Source organism: Odontesthes bonariensis, chromosome 15 (genome assembly GCF_027942865.1).
Source record: "Odontesthes bonariensis isolate fOdoBon6 chromosome 15, fOdoBon6.hap1, whole genome shotgun sequence".
Lineage (NCBI taxonomy): Eukaryota > Metazoa > Chordata > Actinopteri > Atheriniformes > Atherinopsidae > Odontesthes > Odontesthes bonariensis.
This window is the reverse complement of record NC_134520.1, coordinates 4587248-4610164: the sequence shown is the minus strand read 5'-3', so window position 1 is coordinate 4610164 and position 22917 is coordinate 4587248. Positions and strand designations below refer to the sequence as shown.

General features: G+C 38.4%; 1 protein-coding gene across 1 annotated transcript in view; it reads right to left on the bottom strand.

Moving 5' to 3' along the window:
- The window catches only part of shroom2a (shroom family member 2a), a 40770-nt gene extending 17853 nt beyond the window's left edge, over nt 1-22917 (bottom strand). Inside the window, exons 1-4 of the mRNA XM_075484766.1 lie at nt 22854-22917; nt 17166-17456; nt 15605-15806; nt 5070-5218 (exon numbers count right to left, since the gene is read on the bottom strand). Coding sequence (XP_075340881.1) covers nt 5070-5218; nt 15605-15802 — 347 coding nt within the window. The 5' untranslated portion in view covers nt 15803-15806; nt 17166-17456; nt 22854-22917. The remainder of the gene's footprint in view (nt 1-5069; nt 5219-15604; nt 15807-17165; nt 17457-22853) is intronic.

Sequence of the window (22917 nt, the reverse complement as noted above, 5' to 3'; positions counted from 1 at the left end):
ACTTCAAGCCTCATGTTGTGCCGAGTGATCACTCAGCAATTAGCTGTGTCAAATGTGACCGTAAAAGAAAGACAGTACAGACTGCAGGGGTCCTTATAAAGGATGTCTTCAAACTGCATAAGTAGACTAAATACTGTGAACATAGTACGGAAAAAGAGATGATCACTGTGATATAAACCCATCCATAGCATGACAGGACAGTCACTGGTGGTTTAAATGTTTTTAAACTCCAGTTTTAATTTCCCCTTCTCTCCCGAGTTACAAATATACTGCAGAAGTGCCTTCCAAATAAAGTTTAGTGGCCTCGAACTTGCTACAAATTAACTAAAGAATTAGCTGCTCTGAGCCAAAATGCAACTTAGGTTTCACAGTTGGCGAGGCGTAAACATAAAGTGGAAGGCATGTAAACACGATGTGTAAATGGGGGAAAATGATAGTGTATTGTGGCAAACTGTGCATGAAATGTGCAACTTGGCTGCGACCCGCTCCATGGTTACTGTAGTTTTAATGCATGGGTGAGTTTAACCCAATAAAACCCACAACGTTGATTTATGTAAACTTCAAGCATTTCTTTATTTAACAAGTTGAAGAGTAGCTTTGATGAGGCATGAGCAAAATGCTTTCCCACACAGAACCACCCCTATCTGATCACCACGTCACTTGAGACAACTACTTTAAAAAAAAATAATAAAAAATGACATCACGCCAGCTATCTCACATTAGTCACCGCGTGCAAAAATGCATGACTTGCAAATCAAGCTCCGCCCTTCAGAGACCACACCTGTAGACAGGAGCAGGTTCTGACAGCTTTCCGATCCCCATTCAACTATCCAACATTATCTCTCAGATAAAAGGTGTTTCACAACTAACACTTTACACCCACAGACACAGCCAAAGCTCAAAGAATAACACAGTGGGTGCCGTACAGTCAGGGTTCAGTTGGTGCTGTGAGAGCTACATGATAAAATGTTACCGAACACAAACACTTGTTTTCAGACTGCAGCTGAATGAGAAGTAGGAGAAAAGGAGGCTGGAACTGAAGCTTTGAGGTTCAGTAATGAACCACAATCACTTTGCTGTGTTCTAAATCAGATGCAGACTTGTTATTGTGGCCTTGGAAAATGACTGACTTGAGATGCTATTTGAGACAGTCGGAACAAAGCAAATTCTTCAACACAGACGAGCAGACGGAACCGAGAGCCTTGTGGGATTGAAAGATTGTGTAAAATGCAACGTGAACAGTAACACTGGTACTTGTATGGAAAGGTCTTTCTCCATTTAGAATTACGAGAATATGGAGATGACAGTAACCAGATCCTTTACTCGTGCCTCCTGCTCTTTGGTAGCTTAATCCATCCCAAATTTACTCCCCTCTCTCCCAACGTTTCAACAGAAAAATGTTGCAGGCACAAATGGTGTGAACACAAAGACATGTCTGCTGTCTAGCAAGATAGCAAATATTTAGACAAGATTTCTTGCCAAAAAAGATTAATCTTTAATTTAAAATCCATCAGTCAGAAAAGAGAAATATAATTCAAAGCACCCTCAGCTACGCCTTAAAAAAATGGTATTAACCCATTGAGACCTGAGAAGAACTCTACACGTACCTGCAGTCAATAATTTCTTAACTGGTTAATGCAACAACTGTCTCATATCACTTATTGTGGTATTGTTGCATTTTGTTACACGTTTCAATCAAAGAGTGTTGGGATCTGAGTAAAAGATAAATAAAAACTAGGGCTGGGCGAGTTAACTCGTTACTATTGCGTTAACGCATTAATTATTTAATGCGATAAATATTTTACCGAGCATTAGCGCAGGTTTTATTATTTGTTTTATTATTGTAAAAGTCTGTTGCTCACAGGCTTTTATTTTGTAAAAGTCTGTTGCTGTCTGCTGCGGAACTGTAAAAGAAAGTAATCGGCGGATCCACCAAACATGGAGAAGGGTACGGAACTTTTACTCGGCCATTTTCATTTTAAAGTTCTTCCAGACGGCGGAGTCGACAGAACCAAAGTCATCTGTAAACACTGCCAAGTTGAATTGTCTTCTCACCGTAGTAGTTCCAGTTTAAAATATCACTTAAAGGCGAAACACACAACTGATAGCAGCAAGTCATTCAACAAAACAGACAGTGGAGCGAGGCTTCTACATAAAAACTACATAAAAATGCTGATGTTAAAAGTGTGTTTGCACAACAAATGTTATGGCACTTTCATTCATATGGCAGCACATTTAAAATAATTCTAAATGCTAAAAGCTATACTCTACTTTTGAATTCATTTTTGGATTTTGCGTACAAATCGTGATTAATCAGGGAAATCATCTGATTAATTAGATTAAAAATTTTAATCGTTGCCCAGCCCTAATAAAAACAGAATGTGATTGTTTGAAATCTCAAAAATAACTATTTAATTCACATTAAGGCATAGAAAACGTCAAATTTGAATGTTTTATTGATTTTTCAGCAATTGAATCATGCACAGAAATCCTTTTTACACCAATCTACATCCTATTTTTTTGTGTCTGCCGCGTATGCGGTGGGTTTGGAGATTTACTGATGCTGTTGAGGTGCGATTATTGTGAGAATGCTGATTAAGCATTCTCACTAAAGTGATCCTGTTTCCCTTTATTATTCCGTCATCTTAGTTCTTCCATACATTTTTGGGACTCCAACTACTCCTGCATACTTTCACGGATTTTAACATTTTTGGTCTCAAAACGTCCAACTCATTCAGGAGAATTATGCTGTTATTTTTTGGTGTTTTTAACTTTTATATTTTTTCAAATTTAACGTTTATTCAAATTTTCCCGTCCATCAAATTAATGGGAAATGCTTTCAACTCTTCCTCCTCTTTTCAACCTAACTTCTGCATACTTTCAGCTAGAGACACTATTCAGACTTCAAACGGGTCACAAGACATTCAGACATTACCAAATTGTTCAGCTTTTTCAAATATTAAGCCAATTTTGAAATATGACAGTTTCAAAAACATGAACATTTTTGCTCCTTCTTGATTTTTATGAATGAGCAGCCAGCAGAGTAAGCAATGATTACTTGCAGCTTTTTTAATTTTTTCAAATAAATTCCTCCAACTTTCATACAGTTTAACTTACAAAAACAAATTATACCTTAAAATGTAGGAAAATTTGTCCTCTTTCAGCCAATGTAACCCATAAAGACCTGACATTTACAGAATTTCAGCTATGAGCCTTAAAGCGAGAGAAACCTTTCAAATTCTCTCACTAACTCCAATGGAAAGATTGGTCTGCTACAGCAGACAGCTTCAAGTGTGTTCAACTCGCTGCCATTTAAAAATATTTCACTCCATTGAAATATAAACTACATTACTGTGTTCCTCTAACCCTTCTGGTGCTGACGGTCTTCAAATTATTTTCCTCGCTCTTATAGTTTTCTCACAGAAGGTCATAGTATCTCTTCAGCCATTTTCTGCTCCTGCTGGGCATGAGCTCGTTAAGCCGCAGCCGTTTACAAACATTCCTATCACTGTGAGGACATCTCTCTTCCACTACTCTGCTACATATTACACTGCAGCCATTTTCAGCTTTTTTAGCATGGTCATCTATCCCCAGTCAGCTTTTCAGCATTCTCACTCCCGTTTTGCAGGAACAGCTTTTTCTAGTTTGATTTATCCTCCCTCCTGTAAAAAACACTGGGTTTGCTAGGTCTAACCATAGCTTTGCATCTCCATAGAGTTGCTAGTTGGGTCTCCATGCGCATTTGTATGATCCCGCCGAATCAGAAAGACCCAATTTAAAACACCTTCCTGCTGCCATTTCAGTCAATCTTTTATGATGTTAAAAACCAGTAACGAAGGCTTTAAGATTTAGACCTTTTTCACTCAAAACCCAAAAGTAATCTACCTCAAAACATTCATGTGGGTTCAGAGTGGCCTACACAAAAAAAGGGAAAAGCAGATCAGCCTTTTGCTTCATTAAGGGGAAAAAAGGCACAAGTTCACAAGTGCAATTTAGAATATCCTAACTCATGAGATGAACACAGACTCTTACTGACAGTACATCATCATTGTTTCTGGATTCTAAAATAAACACGTCTATTGAGAATAAAACACAATAAGAGAGACTCCCAGCTTCGTCCTTGTGGAGAGATAAATGGTGAGTGAACTTCCTTGTATGGTAGGATTTGTTCAGGGATTACGCTATGATATGATACAATGCAGAAAGAAATGCAGACAGCAAAGGGAGACAATGAGACCAGTGTTGCACACTCAAGGCCATTTGTGAAAGGGCGACTCAGTTGACAAATGATTCATCAGTTAAACCAGATATGAAACCTCAACAATTAGACAAGAGTCAATACACTGCAAGAACCGGCTTTAGTCAAGAATTGTGAATATAATTCTACACTTTCTCCAGAGTTTACAGTTTCCTTGGTTGAGTGGAAAGACGGTAAGTGGAAAGAGGGTGAAGGCTCTATTAGAGAAAACAACACAAACCAAAAAGGCCTCATCATTGAGCGAACAAGACTAAAAGTCAATTTATGGCCGGTGACGCAAGACGCAGACAACCGCCGACAAAGCAAAATGAAGCATAAACGTCTCAAGTCATTAACGCAAGCGCAAGGGCAGTTAAAAGAGGTATAAATTAAGCTTAACTGATTCAGTGAACTGAACTGGAATAAAAGAAAAGGAAAATAAACCCTCAGTGGCATGGTATCTTTTGCATAATCACTTCCCCTTGTGTGTCCCAACACCTGCCTGCGTGGGATCTAACAAATACAATGAGGTCATCCTCTCTTCCTTCTTTCAAAAAGTGTCACAAAACCAGGAAGTCCTGCTGCAAGCAACCTAGTTCAACCTGGCAAAACAGGACCATCCAGCTACAAAGAGCTCAGCAGTGACAAATTAGAAATCAGAAAGAACAGACCAGCTTACAGACACACCACACAGGCAGCTGCTTGGGCCGGGAGCCTTCGTCTCCACTCCTCTGTCACCTCGGTTTGTTGGAGATGTTGCTATGGTGAATCATTAGGCTTGTAGTGAGGTGACGTTAACATATGCAGGGGAAATTAGGCCCTGAGCACCTACCTTTTCACCACGATACTGAGGTTCTTGTGGGAGCCTTTCACGAGGCAGATTGCCTCCTGTCTGAAGCCACTCAGGGGAATCTCGTTGATGTTGACAAGCTCGTCTCCCACCTGGAGACTCACACCTGCTGCCTTGCTCCCCTCCTCAACCTGGAACATAAACAAAACAAGAGATTCTTCAATATTCAGGATGCTAAGCTAGGCCGGCAAGTGAGAATCCTTGGCACATAACATTTCTGCAATCCTTAAGCAATAATCAGTATCTCTTCATGTTTTGTTTTCTCTACAAAAATAATTCCTATGCCCCTTTTGTTTCAATAATACCAGTACGATAGGCATTCAGGGAACCCTCCCGGGAACATCACAGAGTTATATAACGTGCTAGCAGTGGCTAAAGTAAGCTGTTAGAAGGCAGCAAAGCTCAGTTCATTTTTGGACGTCCAGAAACACCAACACCCCCATTTTGTCAGAGTTAATAAACAGCAGTTTGGACATCATCAAACCAGTCAGAAAGACTGATAATGGATGATCCAGAGAGGTGACCAACTGGCGAAAATTCAACACCGTTATCACTCTTCAATTAAGCAACAATATTGGTAAGCTTATTAATTTACACAATTGCCTAGGTGGCAATCATTTTCTATTTTTGTCAGCTTTTCTTCCTGCTTTGGCTGCAGCAGTTGTGTCTGATTGGTAAGCTCATGCTAGCTCCGCCCGTTTAATCTGAATGCGCACATATCTAGGTTAGAAAAATCTGGGTTGATTTACCGAGTTGGCAACCAACATCGCAGTAACGCTTTCCAAGATCTCCACTGTAGTTGTTGCTTAAACTAAATAACCAGAAAAAAACCCTGAAACGTTGAACCTACTCTCTAAACAATGTGGTGCTAGTGTCATAGTTTAGGTCTTTTCTGCTGCATCTGGGTCAGGATGGCGCTCCATCATAGATGGAAGGATGCCATAAGATCATGACCCTTGACCAAAGAATGAATAAAAAAGAAAAAAGTAAATATTTCGGAATGGACAATTCAAAACCCTGATCTTAGTCCAATAAAAGTGTTGTGGAAGGACTTCAATAGAACAGTTCATTATAATAAATCAAACAACATTCCAGAATTCAAGCTGTGTGCAGCAGAACAGGCTAAAATTCCTCCAATCATCAAAACTGTTTATTTTCTGTGACACATCAGACATTAAAAAGCAATGAATCACATGATTTTGCCATTCACAATCATGTAATTATAGATATTTTCCCTCAATAAATAAATGGTCACGCATTTTATTTTATTTAGTCAGGGACCATGTGCAAAGTACATTAATTACAAAGTAAAGAGATGACCTGCACCAGATTGTAGTTTAGAAGCTAATTTCCATCTGCAGTCCCATCTGCATGTCACAGACACGACTCCATTGCAGCTGCGGAGCTGTGGCCATGCCATACAAGGCTATGGGCGAGGCTTACGACCGAGTGACGAATCAAAGTTTCGCTTTCTCTCACGCGGTCATTTGTCTGTCTCTAAGTGGGTTGACCCTTCAATGACCAGTGCAGCCCAAGTAGATCGAATTACACTTTGGCGCGGCGCATACTCATATGACTTGTTGTGACCTACCACATTTTAAAATGAGTGACACAAAAGTGGTTTCCAGCGAAAGTTGGCCTTTAAAAAAAAGAGAAAACTTGATATTTTTTATCTTTTGGAATTTCAAAACCTTCTGGTGATACAGATCTTATTCATTTAGAAAGATAGCAAATTGGACGCTTTTCTTGCAACAGTACATTTGCAGAATGATTGCAAAAAGCATGCAAATCTGAAAGATACTTTACATCAAACTCTATGCATCTTAATGCACGTGTACCACTGGAAAATGGGCCAAACCATTATGCCACATTAACGGCAGAGGTATCTCTTTAAATGGCAACCAGCTAATTCTGTAAAGGTCACACAGATTTAAAATGACTGCAAAGAGACTTCTCGTGTTTAAGACGCTTCCCAGCCTCTGTGTTATTAAAGAGATTCAGCAACCTTTTATCAGTGCCTTTCAATAGTTTAGAATTTTAAACAAGATATATATATATATATAAATATATATAAATAAGATAGACTGATATACTGAAAGTTGTCAGGCCATCTTCTTAGAACTGGAATGGCAACACCCAGTCTGAGATAGGGCTGCAACTGACACCTTATCCCGTTTTTTTTTCTAAAACACCTACTTATTGGTGTAATTGTTGAAAAAGAAAAATGAAATCAACAAAACTATAACTAACATTTCAGTATCTCTTACACATCCTCAATGACGAATCATGTGACACTCATCATGAACAAAACATTCATAAAGATGACCTCTCTCTCACAGTTATCATATCTTAAGGAGAGCTAAATTATTAAACCGAGGGTATTATAACTAGAAAAATAAAAACAGAAACCAGCAGGTAGGCCAGCTTCTAAAGACCAGAATCAAAAGCAACAAAAATAGTTCAAAAAGCTGCTGTCCAAACCAGAGGTATGATTAAAAAAAAATAAACAGTATTGTGTTTGTTTGAGGGAAGACACCTGAAATAACAGAAGGGGATGTACGATGAAAAGAGTACTGTGCACTGAACTCATAAACGGCTGGTGTTAGAATATCACCGGCGAAGACACTGACGTGAAGATAGAAGACATTAAACTGACAGGCGCGTAGCCACAGCTTGGTATTTCTAAAGTGTTAGAAGTAAAGCGCGTTAAGGTCAGAGCTGTCCTCACGCTGACGCAGAGACTCAGATATGAGACGCGGAGGACAGCACAGCCCAGTGTGGAAAGAAAAGCAGCGAGAACTTGCTCAGCGGTTGGCACATTAACACGCAAAAGTCAAGCTCTGCAGCTGATTATCAGTTCTCCTCTGAACCTGTGACCGGGGGGGGGGGGGCTGTATGACTCATCTAGAAAAGTATGTGTAGGTTTATAGAACATTATGTCTTATATGGCCTTTATCCTCAGCAAAGAAAACTGGAGCCCCAGATAGCACCAATCATACTGTAGCTTCTTCTCATTTTTCTATAATGGAGGGTAAAGCGGGGTGGATGGGGGGGTTTCATGCTGGCTGGCAGGTTTCCTGGGCCAGTCCCGATATGGTAGTGTATTTTGTGCAGAAACAACACGATACATGCACCGTGAGCTGCAATGCTTAAAATGGACACAAACACTCAAGTTTCACTCAAAGTGGAAAACAATTTAGCTAGGCTAAGTAGTTTGACTAATTTTTAACCGAGCAGGAGCACCAGATAACATTGAGCCAAACTGGTTATCCGTCACAAAGATACACGAGTGGTTTTAGCTTGTGCAAGATTAAGACGTGGTGTTCGATAGAGGTGTCGGAGGTGAGGCAGAGAGTAGTGGCAGTTTTTGGCCAACTCTACTTAAACCGGATAAAACAAGAGAAATAGTCTCTGTTGGGAATGAAAACACATTGAGCATTTCTGTATGCGATTACAGAACAGTTTATGTGGAAATCACAGAAAATAAACTAGAGAGCCGTTTTTCATTGTAATGCCAATAAACATGTCACCCAGAGGAAAAGTGCGGCTTGCTGATTTGTTGTGTCCATAGATTGTGGACAACAATGAGGCTGTATGGCATGCCGATAAATGCTCAACAGATTCATTGCTGGTTTAAAACTGTCATAATGAAGCCAATTTAAAAAAAAAAAAAAAAAAAAAAAAAAAAAAAAAAAAAGGGTTTGGTAACACTGTTGATTAGATTAAACTGTGTAACAGCACAAACACTAAAAGTACAATCAGGTGGGGCTCCAAAGGCTTGGCTTGAACAGACACAGGATGAGGTTCAAAACCATTACTTCCTGAGAACAAGTAAAGATAGAGTGAAAATACATTTATATGCCTCAAAAAGATCGAACGGTCAGTTCAAAAACCAAATGACAGCCCAGAAGTGTATGCATTTCTCTGGACTATCTTAAAGGATAAGACCGGTTTTTTGACATTGGGCCCTTGATTTCACATTATAACATGATGTTCTACTCACCCCTGCTTGTTGTTGAACATTTGGAGCTGTTCCGAAGATATTCGAGAGGCGTCTGGCTGCTCTCTTCAGATATTCGGCCATGAAACGGTTTCCTATGGGCAAGCTTATACAGGCACAAACTATGCTGTTTATAATTTATTAATTACTCTACACTAACACTGATAACGTGGAGGTGCGTCGCTTACTTAAAAAAATCCGGGTTATTGTAATTTTGATTTTTTTGTCGTAAAGTGGGTGTTACTCTCTTCATCGTCGTGCTACTGCCACAGACAGCCCACAGACCTGCTGCCTATTTATTCATTCGGCTAAAATTCAAAATTAGTAACCCGGATTTTTTTAAGTAAGCGACGCACCTCCACGTTATCAGTGCTAGTGTAGAGTAATTAATAAATTATAAACAGCATAGTTTGTGCCTGTATAACATTGCCCATAGGAAACCGTTTCATGGCCGAATATCTCAAGAGAGCAGCCAGACGCCTCGCGAATATCTTCGGAACAGCTCCAAATGACCAACAACAAGCAGGGGTGAGTAGAACATCATGTTATAATGTGAAATCAAGGGCCCAATGTCAAAAAACCGGTCTTATCCTTTAAACAACAGCCTTATATCCTTCTGTGGGTCATGAAGGGAAGGATGTGGTGGCAATGAGGGTGAAGAATGTGTCTTTTCTGCTGACAGATGTCCTGTGCAGCATGCTTTCAGGGCACTGACCCCATGTACGGTTTTAGGCACTGCCTGCCCACATCACTGACTTAATTCTTTGTAGATTGACAAGGCACGAGCAACCACATAAGCAAACTCAACCGATGCTGCCCTTTGTTCATCCTTCAGGGTTTCAAGTTCAGTGACATTGGCCTCTACAGCTGTAGACAGATGTGTGCAGGTTTGGTTGTGCAACATTTTGCTGTACAACACTGTAACCTACATATTTGCAGTACAGTTACTAACACTTTTAGTGGCACGAATGGAGTTGAGTTCACTTCCCAAAAGGACTGAATTCAATTCTCTGTCAGGTAGAAAGTTTAAAAAAGAGATCAAAGAACAATTCTTACATTTGCTCATCCTTTAACTATGTTTGCAGTCTTTACAAAACCCTGACAACCCTGTATTTTGAAGTGCCGTATTACAGCTCCTTTGCAAACACAGGCTTTGAGCTGCGGCTAAATATAACAGCGATGGCGGCAAGGAGAGTCACAACAGCAATGCTGCCCAAAGTCAATCGAAACAATAGCTTGGAAACGGCTAAAACACCAGAGAAGAAGAAAAATACACAACGGTCTGATTATAATTCTCTTTGGGTTCGTAAGTGCATGAGTCTTTTTATATATTTTATATTTTTGACTTGATGTATTGGTCATAAAAATTGAGCTTCCAGAGGTTTCAAAGTAGCTTGAAAATCGATGTTCGACTGTTTCTATTCATGTTACTTTGATCTCTGACTACTCTTCTGGATTTGAAAAAAAATGCATCTGTCCAACTGAGTTTCAAAAACTGCAATATACTCCAGGCCGCCTACAGAGTGCCTGATCACATTTAACTCCACTTATTCTTTCCTAAAATAAATTCAGAACTTTAAATGGACATTTTTGAAAAGCTAACTGGTCATCAATATGATACCGATCCTGCTTTTGAAATCCCAGTAAAAACATAAATTCAGTTGGTCATTGACCCATTAAGACCCGAGATAAAATATATGCATGAAGCCTGTTTGCGTGTCTCTTATGTGACCTTTGCAATAACAGGGTCTTGATTACACTCGGATCTAATTCTCAGGTTCTACCGAAGATTAGGTTGAAGTTAGGCGATAATGTTTCAGTTGCTGTTGTCCTGTTTTGTAGAACAGCCCGTCTGCTGCTGCTATAAGGTCCATAACAACAACAACTTATTTTTCTAGTGGTACTAAGAATTACTGTGTGTGCATTTATCTATTTGTATTGCAGTGGTACAGTTTTCTATGCATCTTGGTATTTGATTATTATTATTATTTTTTTAAAGTATTTGTTTGGGCTTTTTATGCCTTTAATGATAGGACAGTGTGAGAGAGACAGGAAGCAGGGGGCAGAGAAATGGGGAAGACACGCAGCAAAGGGCCGCTCGGTGCGAGAGTCGAACCGGGGCCCGACTAAGCCTCTGTAAATGGGGCGGCTGCTTAACCCACTACGCCACCGACCGCCCCGGTATTTGATATCTTTTGACAGGTTTGGGTTTTTATTGTCGCTACCACTTGAGATTCCAGGTATCAGTTGTGCTGTATGCCTGTGATGAATATTTTCTCTCGTTTTGCCAATACTTCTATAATATGTTTCTCAGTGTTCAGCACACTGAGTGTATGTGTCATAAAATGTGCTATATTACTAGAACTGCCATTACTGTTAATAGGTAAAGTAGAACCCAGCTGATACTGTATTTTGGAGTTGATGCAGATCCCAATTTTTCTGATGGTTAAATCAACCAAGAACCTGTTTGTCTTTCCGGCAATGAATTTTACAAACTAGTTAGAAAGCTAGAGTGGAGGCACCGTCTGATTCTCCGAATACTGTGAAAGGACTGTAAACAATTGAGTTAGGGTCACTCTGCTAGACGAGCCATTTTGAGATCTACCCAAATACCTTTGACTGGACAATGCTCTTCCAAGAGGAAACTACTTCACATTGACATACACTGCTACCCATTTGACAGTGACAGGTCAAAATTGTCCGATAATGTCAGTTGGCTGATGTTAAACGGACATTATATCAGTCGGGCTACCATGGAATACCATGAAGTTTATATAGTTCAGCTTAAAATCTGGATACTGTTCTTTTTACTGTAGCACAGCACTGTTTCTTAAATCAACCTTTACAATAACATCGTATAAGAGCTCAATCTAAGAATGATAAATGCTCCACCTTTTCAGCTTTGTCTCATTGACACATTCACAAAGACACTGATAATACACCTCTTACCATGTATGTATGTATGTGCAGTCTATATACAGTGTGCAGAGCTTTTTTCTGTATCATCAAAAACCGGTGAACATGTTGTGGGCAATGTGGGGTTCAGTGTCTCATTTGTGACTGAATTGCAGACCTTCCAATTGAAAGATGACCACTCTGCCAGCTGAGCCATGGCTGCCCAAAGATACACAAGACACACACTCCAATTCCCTCTTCTCAGGCCAACCGAGAAATGCCCCCCCCCACCCCAAAGCACTGCTACATATCCGTACCTCAACAAACTCACCGATTTGAATCCTTTGACTGTCCCGTGCTCTCTGAATCATCTTTGCTCTGGAGGTTGAGCAATCCTAAAGGCAGTCAAATCTAGCCCACAACGTTGCCACACAAAAGATTCAGTAATTGGTAAAACCTGTTTACCTGCAGGTGATTTATCACTGTGTGTAATAACAGAGACATTTCTGCTGTGCGTCTGGCACTGGTTCTTAAAGAGCCAGCAATATTTTTTCCATATAAAGTTTGATCCTGGCAGAGGAAACATGTGTATGAGCCGCAGGCCCAGATGGCTTGTGTAAAACAAGATTATTTAAGTTTATTGAGACTAAGGACTTTAAGTCCATGAGGACCTTGAGCATAACCTGAGCTATGAGTGGAATCTTAAGAATTTTAATTAGATCCAGGATTTTTTTTTTCCCCAACCAATACTCCGAACCTGTCATCAAACTGTGGGCCCGTTTTTCTTTATTATATTTCCCTGCAGTGAGTCGTTAAAAAAAAAAAAAATGCAGAGAATACAGCTGCGAGAGCGCTGCCAAGAAAAAAATATTAATTAAGGGAGAGAAAGGCTTGTTAATGCTGCTCACCTTTGTGCCAAGAAAAAGTAAACTGTGGGCACACGGCTCACACTCAAACTGGATTTCACAAGTCCATCTTAGGACACTTTTCAAATCTTCCAGGGGGAAGGTTGAAAAGGTGTACTGTGGCTGAACAGAAGGCAGTCGTTTGAGACTTAAAAAGATTCTGCCGGGTGATACGGTCGCACACCATGATGTGAGAAAGAGAAATGACTTTAACATCTACTTCATTGTATAACTTGTTTATGTCTGAGTTCCTCACAGAACCACTGTGAATGCAGAGTTTGACGTCAAATATATAGAAAAAGCTCAATCTCCTGCACTCATACACTTCTGTCAGTTCAGGCAGGATACAAATGGGCTATTTCAAAACAACACACACAGAGTAAGAAAAGCATGCATTAGGTTTATCTCAGTTTTAAAGTGCAGAGCTCAGCTCCCACTGTGTGTACGACCATGTCTGCTTATTTATGCCGGACAAACAATGGGAATAAGAGGCCTCAAACACTTTCTTTGTCAAGAAAGTGGGATGTGGGTCTACAGTGAAGAGCGTAGTAGGTTTACTTACATCAATAGCCATAACCTGAGTTGTGTTCCAAAGGAGCACAAATCACCAACCTCACTTAATTCATCCCATCGTGCCATCCATTCCAACAGGCTTCAGGCTGTCATGGATAATTCACTACATTTGGAAAAAAAAAAAATCAAACAAAGCTCCAACTTTCCTCCCCTGCTCCTGGTACCACTAGCTTACCCTTCGAACTGAGATTCAACTCAGCACAACAGTGTGAGAAAGGAAATGTCCAGGTGAGATCTACCAACACGCGGCAAGTGTTAAGTCTACTCAGTGACTTATTTTCTCTTTAGGTGCCAGATGGGGAGACTGTGGAAGAACCATGTTTCAAAGGAATGTTTCAATACGAATATAGAGACAAAGTAAAAAAAAAGGGAGCAAACATCTTACCATCTGATAAAAAAAAAGGTCCACTTTTGGAGTACAGATCTGTCACTCAGTGACAAAACAATCCCACCAAAGAACTGCAGCCAGTCTGGGCAGTGGGTTCACCCTTTACTGTGAAGCAATATGACCCTCCCACTCGATCTTACCCGACTAAAAATGGTCAAAACTGTTTGCGAAACCCGTGGTAACAGGTTGGTTCCAGGTGTATTTCCGCAAGCCCATATGGTTGAGTTTCGACCCTCTGTCATGAACTTTGGACCCCTTTTTTTTTTGTCAGCACAGAAATGACTAACAAAATTCAAGAAGAGAAGCAGCCCATGACGAACAGGTGCTGCGATTTCCCTGTGTCAATTCAACACGCAAGGTCTTTTGTAGTAAATCATTACACGGTCAACAGAGAGGTGAGGTTACAGGATTTCAGAGGCACTCTCCTTCTTAATGGAACTGCATACATATCGTAGCTGACAAGACCTACTTAACAAAGTCATGGCATAAAAGAATTACAAGCCACAGAGGATGTTCTGTTTTCCGTTTTTGTTCTGTGGGCGTACACAAGGCTGATCATTGAGCCAAAATGTGCCAAATGACCAGAACGCTTTGACCACATGTCAAACAACTATTACAACCCTTAAAAGGAGACGGCGACCGCTCTCTTTGTAGAGGAACTACATTTCCAAACACTTGGACGGAACGAGTGTGGGCTACTGTCATAGTAACAGCTGTCCGAGACTATACTTTGACAAGGTTTAGCTAAATGATCACAAACCTGCCAGTGCGATTGCTTTTCAGTTGGCATGTTAACCTCATTCACCTTTTAAAATTATTTTTTTGCAAGGCAGTATGTTAACAAACACCTGAGGCTTATGGAATTGTGATTAACTTTGCAAAAATGTACTCTGAAGTCAGAGAACCGAATAAAAATCTCATTTTTGCTGTCAAACCAAGTTTGGTTTCACTTTATTTTGCAGACGTTCACACATTTCATTTGGATATATGAAAGCCTTCACCTTCTGAGTAAATTGCATTCCAACATTTCTTCTAGTGCCGCCATAAAATCCCAAGACTATCCTCACTTTAGCTGCCGAGGTATGGCAGTAAATTTCAAACTGACCAGACAAGCCACAGACTGATTCTGTGTTCCACTGGCATGGCTATAAACAACAGGTTCCTATCAGTGTTCTCACAGAACAAGACAGAGAGTTGAGTATTTGCCATATTGAAATAAGTCTTTTATCGGCCACACTCTTCCATATTTTATTCTAATCTCTTTATTTTAAGTCAGCGACTTGTACAGTTAGCTGTAATGTTTTAAAGGTCAGAACAGTCAGTCAAGTTAGATTAGAGCAACCTGTAAAATTCACGTCTCAGATATTCTCTGCAGTCACTGCCAAATGTCATGTTCGTATGAACGGAATCACCAAAATGAAAAAACTTCTTGAAGGTCCTGTGACGGTTGACGAGGATCTTCCCATTAGGGGAGATTAAGGAGGGATTGATGTCATTTTTAAACGACATAAAAATGGCCTTTTCTGACTGATATTCTTTCAGCATCTTTTTAATTTTTTTTATGTTCGTAAGCCTAAAATTTTAAATGATGAAATTCAATATTTCAAATGTTGCAATGGAATTTCACATGAAGGAAATGTTTTATACACTAGTGTTTGAGAGATGGATCAAAACAAGTCCAAAAACCTGCTCTGCAGCCAGCAAACTTGCGCACAACCCCTTCATTCTCGACCATCTTTTCATTTCATTCATTTACCTTGGTTATGAGCAGTGGCTCCCGATGTTCCAGTCCCCCTCTGAGCGTAAACCCCCACGGTGCACCTCCCGAAAGAAAAACCTCCACCAACTTCCAAGTCTCTCCATCTCTAGTCCTCTGATCCAGATCTCCCGATTTCTGCATCACGTACCAAATGTTCTCGGTTTCTGCATCATCTCTATATCCCCCGGTATCCATTGTACTGTTGTAAAAGAAAAGAAACGAGAGCATTGAAGCAAGTCCGCTCAGCAAATGATTATAAGTCCTTCATCTAGAATACGAGACAATTATGTTTCCCAAAGGAGCAGCATGGATTAGGTTCTCGTTCGGACCCATTCTCCACTGAACGGTGTCCAACACAAGCTGCTGAGTGTGTTCTTTGCTTGTAAAATCCACTGAGATCACCTAAACAAACAGGCTTGTGTAGAGAAGCAGAAACACAGTAATCATATTTTTTCGAAAAGTTGCTCAAGTGTTTAAGAGTAAATACTTTTATCCTCCTACTATTTTCTATATTCAATATTTTTGTTTTCCTTTCACAGTTTGTCAAGTCTGCTTTAGGGATAATGATTTATTATGGAAAATATGCAACAATAGAACATACATAATAAATGGGTTAGCGCTGTGTTATTGTATATCTCTTGGACATATGAACACTATTTTACCACGTGACACACAGAGATGTAGCTAGAAAAACAAAAGAAGGCTGATCACAGCGTGTCAGTGTTGAAGTGATATAATAGGTTATATCATTCAAACATGGCCATTAATGAGAAAATATCATCTGCGGTCACTTCTGGGCACTTAGAAAAAGCACGAATATACTTTTATTTTGGCAGGAACATAAATACCAGATGAGGATGTGACAGCACGAAAAAAAAGGGGTGATAGTTAAATGAAACCATTACTGAATGAAACGTGACTTTTAGGAAAAGTGAACATTTATGAAACATCTTTTCACAGTATTCAGTACATGCATGTAGCTCCCATCTTAAGAGTGGAGCATTAATGCAACAGTTCAGAGCAGTCCATTTAATATATCATCCCACATGTTTCAGGTTTAAATCGGGTAAAGCCAACATTTTGGTGGTCGTTTCACTACTTTTGCCTGGACGCCTGAAGTTATGGAGCGTTTCTTTTAAAACGAACTCGGACACAAACTGAACATGTGAACGCCGGTCAGTAACTTCCCTCGTCATGGAAGATGTTTTGCCTCCGTAGTACATATATGGATTTACATGGTATAAAGAGCAGCCATGTGTGACTAACGTAGGAAACCTGTAACACTAAGCAAACACCTGTTGTCATACTCCAGACGGGCTGATTTAAACTTAATGCTCTTACATGCGAGAGAATTAAACACATCATTACTGACGAGCAGCACAATGGAAAACATGCTCGGCTACATCAACAAATAAAGCAGAGTCAAACAGACCCCCTTGTTAACACAGGTAACCCGTTTCAAGTTTATAAACGCTACTATAAAACTGACTTGCCATGTCCATGACTTCCAAGATAATAAAAAATATCCCCAAACTCCCACCGGAACGTCTGGACTTACCTGGAAATTCAAACTGTGGATAAAACCGGTGAGCACGAGAGTTTCTTCGGGTGGCACGCAGCTATATCCCGGGTTTACGTTACACTTACTTCATGTTTTCCCAACAGGCTTTATTTTCAAAGTACCCACTCTTGAACCGTGCGCCGTTTCGGGCTGGAAGCCAACAATGCGACGAGTTTTAAACGCAACAGTTCAACCCGTACCCTACTTCATTATACAATCCCAAAACGAAACACTGACACACTCAGGAGAGTTTAAATTAGCTAAGCTAAACTAGCTCCATCCATGGGCCTGTTGGTAGTTCCGGCTGGAGCGGAAGCGCGGACGTGGAGTAGATTTGAATTTTGAAATCGAAATCGTAGTTCGGAGGAGTTGGAGGTTTGGAGAGACGTGGCGGTAGGGCGGTTGGCATAAACTGATTTGTGACTGGATTGTATGGCGTCTCAGGGTGAAGATGAGGGAGATGATGAAATGGAAAATGGAGATTGGAGTCAAGTATGTGGTAGTGGTAGGGCAGGAAAAGAAAGAAGGACAAAGGAAGATAATATGAGGGGAATGCAAAGTAGTAAGCGAAGTTTAGAAGGAAATAGCTCAGACGAAAATAATATAGTGTGTAAGAAGGTTGTCAGGGAGGAAACCAAAATAATTATAAAATTCAGGAAAGAAGATGAGGGTATTCAACTAAGTCCATTAAATTTATCTAGGGAACTAAAAAAGAAGTTTGGTGAGGTGATTATGGCTAAGATTCTGAGAGATGGGAATCTTTTGATTATTGTTGGGAGTGAAGAGCAGAAAAACAAAGTGTTGAGTGTTCAGAACATTTGCAAAAAAATGGTGAATGAGACAAAGATTTTGGGAGAAGCTAAAATAGCTAGAGGGGTCATTTATGGAATACCGGTGGAAGAAGATCTAGAAAAGTTCAGACGTAGTATTAGTGGAAATGAGATAAACAAAATTAAAAGATTAATGAGAACAGTGGAAGGAAAGAGAGTGGAAAGCCTGTCAGTAATGTTAGAATTTCAAGGAGAAGTTCTTCCGGAAAGGATCAGAGTGGGATGTATGGTATTTCCTGTTAGGCCATATAATTCTCCTCCGCTTAGATGTTATAAGTGTCAGAGATATGGACACATAGCAGCAGCATGTAAGGGGAAACAAAGATGTCCAAAGTGTGGAGGGGAGCATGGATATGAAGAGTGTAAAAATGAAAAGGATATTTGCTGTAACTGTGGAGGGCAACACAGGGTGACTTATGGAGGTTGCGAAGTTAGAAGAAAAGCAGTGGAAATAGAACAAGTTAAAGTTGCTCAAAATATAAGCTATGCAGAAGCTGCAAAGAGAATGAAGAAGCCAAGACAGGTGTCAGGGGAAAATCAAATAAATACAACATTAGAACAAAGACAAATGAGAACAGATACAGTGGTGACAGCTGAGATGAATACAACATCAGAACAAAGACATATAAGAACAGATACAGGGTTGACAGCTGAGAAGATTATGTTGTTCATTGCATATGTCATTAACTGTACAGAGCAAGTTAAATATAAAACAGAAAAAATCAAAATAATAGTGAAAGGAGCAGAGAAATTCTTTGGGATAAAGGACATATCTTGGGAGCACATAAATAAAAAGTTGGGGGGAGAAGGGAAGACAGGAGGACAGGAAGACAGAACATAATGAACATCCTGCAGTGGAATGCCAGGAGTTTGATTGCAAATGGACAGGAGTTTAAAGGATTTATTAAAGAATTTAAAAAAGATTTAGATATTATATGTATTCAGGAAACTTGGCTTAAACCTAATTTAGATTTTGTTATTAAAGGATATGAAAGTGTTAGAAGAGATAGAGAGGGAGGGTCTGGAGGAGGATGTATAATATTTATAAAAAAGGGAGTTCAATTTAGAGTAATAGCTAAAGGAAAAGAATTAGAATACATTATTATTGAAATTTGGACAACAAAAGGGAACATTAAAATAATAAATTTTTATAATCCATGTAAAAAACTATCTCTAGAGTTAATGGAGGAATTTGGGAAGTATTTAGAGGGTAAAGTGATTTGGTGTGGGGACTTTAATGGGCATAACTCATTATGGGGCAGTCATAATGATCAGAATGGGGAAGTAATTGAAGAAATAATGGATGTTAAAAATTTGGTAATATTAAATGATGGGAGTGGAACAAGAGTTAATTTTAGAGAGAATACAGAGTCAGCCATTGATTTAACGATAGTGTCAAATTCTTTAGCATGTAAAAGTTTATGGAAAGTACTTAAAGAAACGACTATAGGAAGTGATCATTACCCTATTATGATAGAAATTCAAATGCATATAGAGAAATATTGTATGAATGAGATGGAAAAATGGTGTTTTAGATCTGCAAATTGGAAACTTTTTAGGAATAATAGTGAATTAAAAATACGAAAAGTGGATGTAAATAGTAGTATTGAGGATTTGAATCTTAATATATGTAAAGCTATAGTAGAAGCGGCTCATCAAACTATAAGGATAAAAGGCGGGAAAAAGGAAAGGAAGTTGGTACCATGGTGGACAATAGAATGTACTGCAGCTATTAAGAAACGAAATAAAGCGTTTAAAGTATTAAAAAAAAATCATAACTTTCAGAACTTGAATGAATACAAAAAATTACAGGCGATGGTAAGAAGAACTATTAAAAATATAAAAAGAGATTATTGGAGGAGTTTTTGTAACTCAATAGGGAGGGAGACAGAAATATCTAAGGTATGGACAATGATTAAAAGAATGAAAGGAATTAAAAGAGTGACTGCATATCCAGTATTAAATAATGGAGAAATAGCAGCAGTGACAGATAAAGATAAGGCAGAGATGTTAGCAAAAGTGTTGGTTAAAATTCATAGTTCTGAAAATATCAGTTTAGAAGGGAAAAAAGGGCGAGAAAAAACAATTCTGGAAAATAAGGAGCTTTTGGAAAAAATGGTAGAATCGGATGATGTATTGAATATGTCATTTACAATAATGGAATTAAATAGGGCACTTAAAAAATATAAATTAACAGCACCAGGGAAAGATCAGATTTGTTATGTAATGATCAGTAATTTAAGTGAATTTTCTAAAAACATTTTATTGGAATTGTATAATCGAATTTGGGAGGAGGGAGAAATACCAAAAAGTTGGAAAGAAGCTGTGGTTATACCAATTAGAAAGCCAGGGAAAGATGACTCCAAACCAGAAAATTATAGACCAATAGCTTTAACATCCAATATATGTAAAATAATGGAGAGAATGATAAATGAAAGATTGTTATATTATATAGAAAGTAAAGGACTTCTATCAAAGGTTCAAAGTGGATTTAGAAAAGGGAGGAGTACAATGGATCCAGTAATATGTCTAGAGCATGAAATTAGGAAGGCTCAAGTAAATAAAGAGAGTGTAGTAGCAGTATTTTTTGATATTGAAAGAGCGTATGATATGATGTGGAGGGAAGGGTTATTAGTTAAAATAAGAAGAATGGGTATAAGTGGTTGCATGTTTAAATGGATTAAAACATTTTTAGAAGGAAGAAAAATACAAGTGAGAATAGGGAAGGAATATTCTGAAAATTTTATTATAGAAAATGGGACACCACAAGGAAGCATAATAAGTCCAGTATTATTTTCTGTCATAGTAAATGATATGTTTAAGGAATCAGAAGGAGGAATGGGTTGTTCACTGTTTGCTGATGATGGAGCAATGTGGAAAAGAGGAAGGAATTTAAAATTTATTGTAAAGAAGCTACAGGAAGCAATTTCAATGGTTGAAAAGTGGTCATATAAATGGGGATTTAGGTTTTCTGTGGAAAAAACTAAAATAATGTTTTTTACAAGGAAAAGAGTGGATGGAGAAATTAAGTTGAAAATATATGGTCAGGAATTGGAAAGAGTTAAGCAATTTTAATTTCTTGGGTTATGGTTGGATGAAAGATTGACTTGGGGTGTACACATTAAGAAAATAATAGAAAAATGTAGGAAGGTTTTGAATATAATGAGATGTTTAGTTGGTACTGAGTGGGGGGCTGATAGAAGGTCATTGAAAGCTATTTATACAGGTTTAATTAGGTCAGTATTGGATTATGGGAGTATAGTGTATAATTCAGCTGCAGATACAAATCTAAAAAAGTTAAATACTATACAATATCAGGCTTTAAGAATATGTACAGGGGCCTTTAAAACATCTCCTATAGCAGCAATACAGGTGGAAATGGGTGAAATGCCTCTAAAAATGAGAAGGGAACAATTAGCCTTAAACTACTGGTCAAAATTACAAGGTCAGAAAAAAGATAATCCAACAGTAAAAGTGTTAGAAACAGGGTGGGAAAAAGGAAAAATTAAAAGTTATGGAACAATAGTAAATGATAAAAGTAGGGAAAAATATTTAGATAAAGTAGATATAAGTCAAACGATTCCATTACATACAGTTCCACCATGGATAATACCTGAAGCAAAAGTAGATTTATCATTATTAGAAAAGAAGAATAGAAATAATTTTAGTTTGAATAAATATATTGTACAGGAGCATATAAATCAATATTATAATTATGTACATATATATACTGATGCATCAAAAACTTTAGATGATAGGATAGGGATAGGTATGATTGTACCGCAATTTAAAATTAAAGTGGGGAAAAGGGTAAGTGATGGAGTATCAGTATATACTGGAGAAATGATTGCGGTACTTTTAGCAGTTCAATGGATAGAAGAGGTTAAACCATTAAAGTCAATTATATGTTCAGATTCAAGTTCTTCATTAGTTAGTATTCAAAATAGTAAGTCAGAAAGTAGACCAGATATATTAATAGAAATAGAACAAACACTATATAGAATTAGTATGATGGGGATTATAGTTCATTTTATATGGGTACCAGCGCATTATGGAGTTGAGGGAAATGAAATGGCAGATAGAATGGCAAAACAGAGTGTAAAAAGAGTAATGATTGATATTAATGTAAGAATGAGTGTAAAAGAGGTAAAGGGTATTATAAAACAAAAAATGGAAGAGAGATGGCAAAAGGTATGGGAGGAAGAAAGAAAAGGACGTTGGTTGTTTAAAATACAAAGGAAAATAGGGAAAATGAGAAGAACAGAAAGAAGTAGGAGAGAGGAGATCATTATAACAAGACTTAGAATTGGACATAATGGATTAAATAAAAACTTATATATGATAGGAAAACATCAATCAGGGAAATGTGAGTGTGGGGAAGATGAGACAATAGAACATGTTATGATATATTGTAGGAAGTATCAGGTTCAGAGAAATAATTTAATTAGAAAGCTTAGTAGGATGAAAATGAAATTAGATATGGTAGATTTATTGCAAAAAGAATCAGGAAACAGATGTTATCAGGAAATTTTTTATTATTTAAAACGGTGTAGGTTATATAATAGAATATAGTACAGATAAAGTATATAAATGAGGGTATATGAGTAGGGAGTATGTAAAAGTGTAGGCATAAATAGATATATGGGCGTATAGATGAGTGTTGACGTATAGGTATGTATAGGTATATATATATATATATATATATATATATATATATATATATATGGAAATAGATAAATGTCATGTGATCCACACTCCATATCAGTAGGTGGCGGTAATGCTACTAAAAGTTGTTTGCCAACCGCCAATATAAAATCCGAAAGAGAGAGAGAGAGAGAGAGCTCCATCCATGGACAACAGGGATAACGAGCGTAGCACTAACGGCACAAGCGTGCCATCTAGCGTTGGCTAACAAGCAG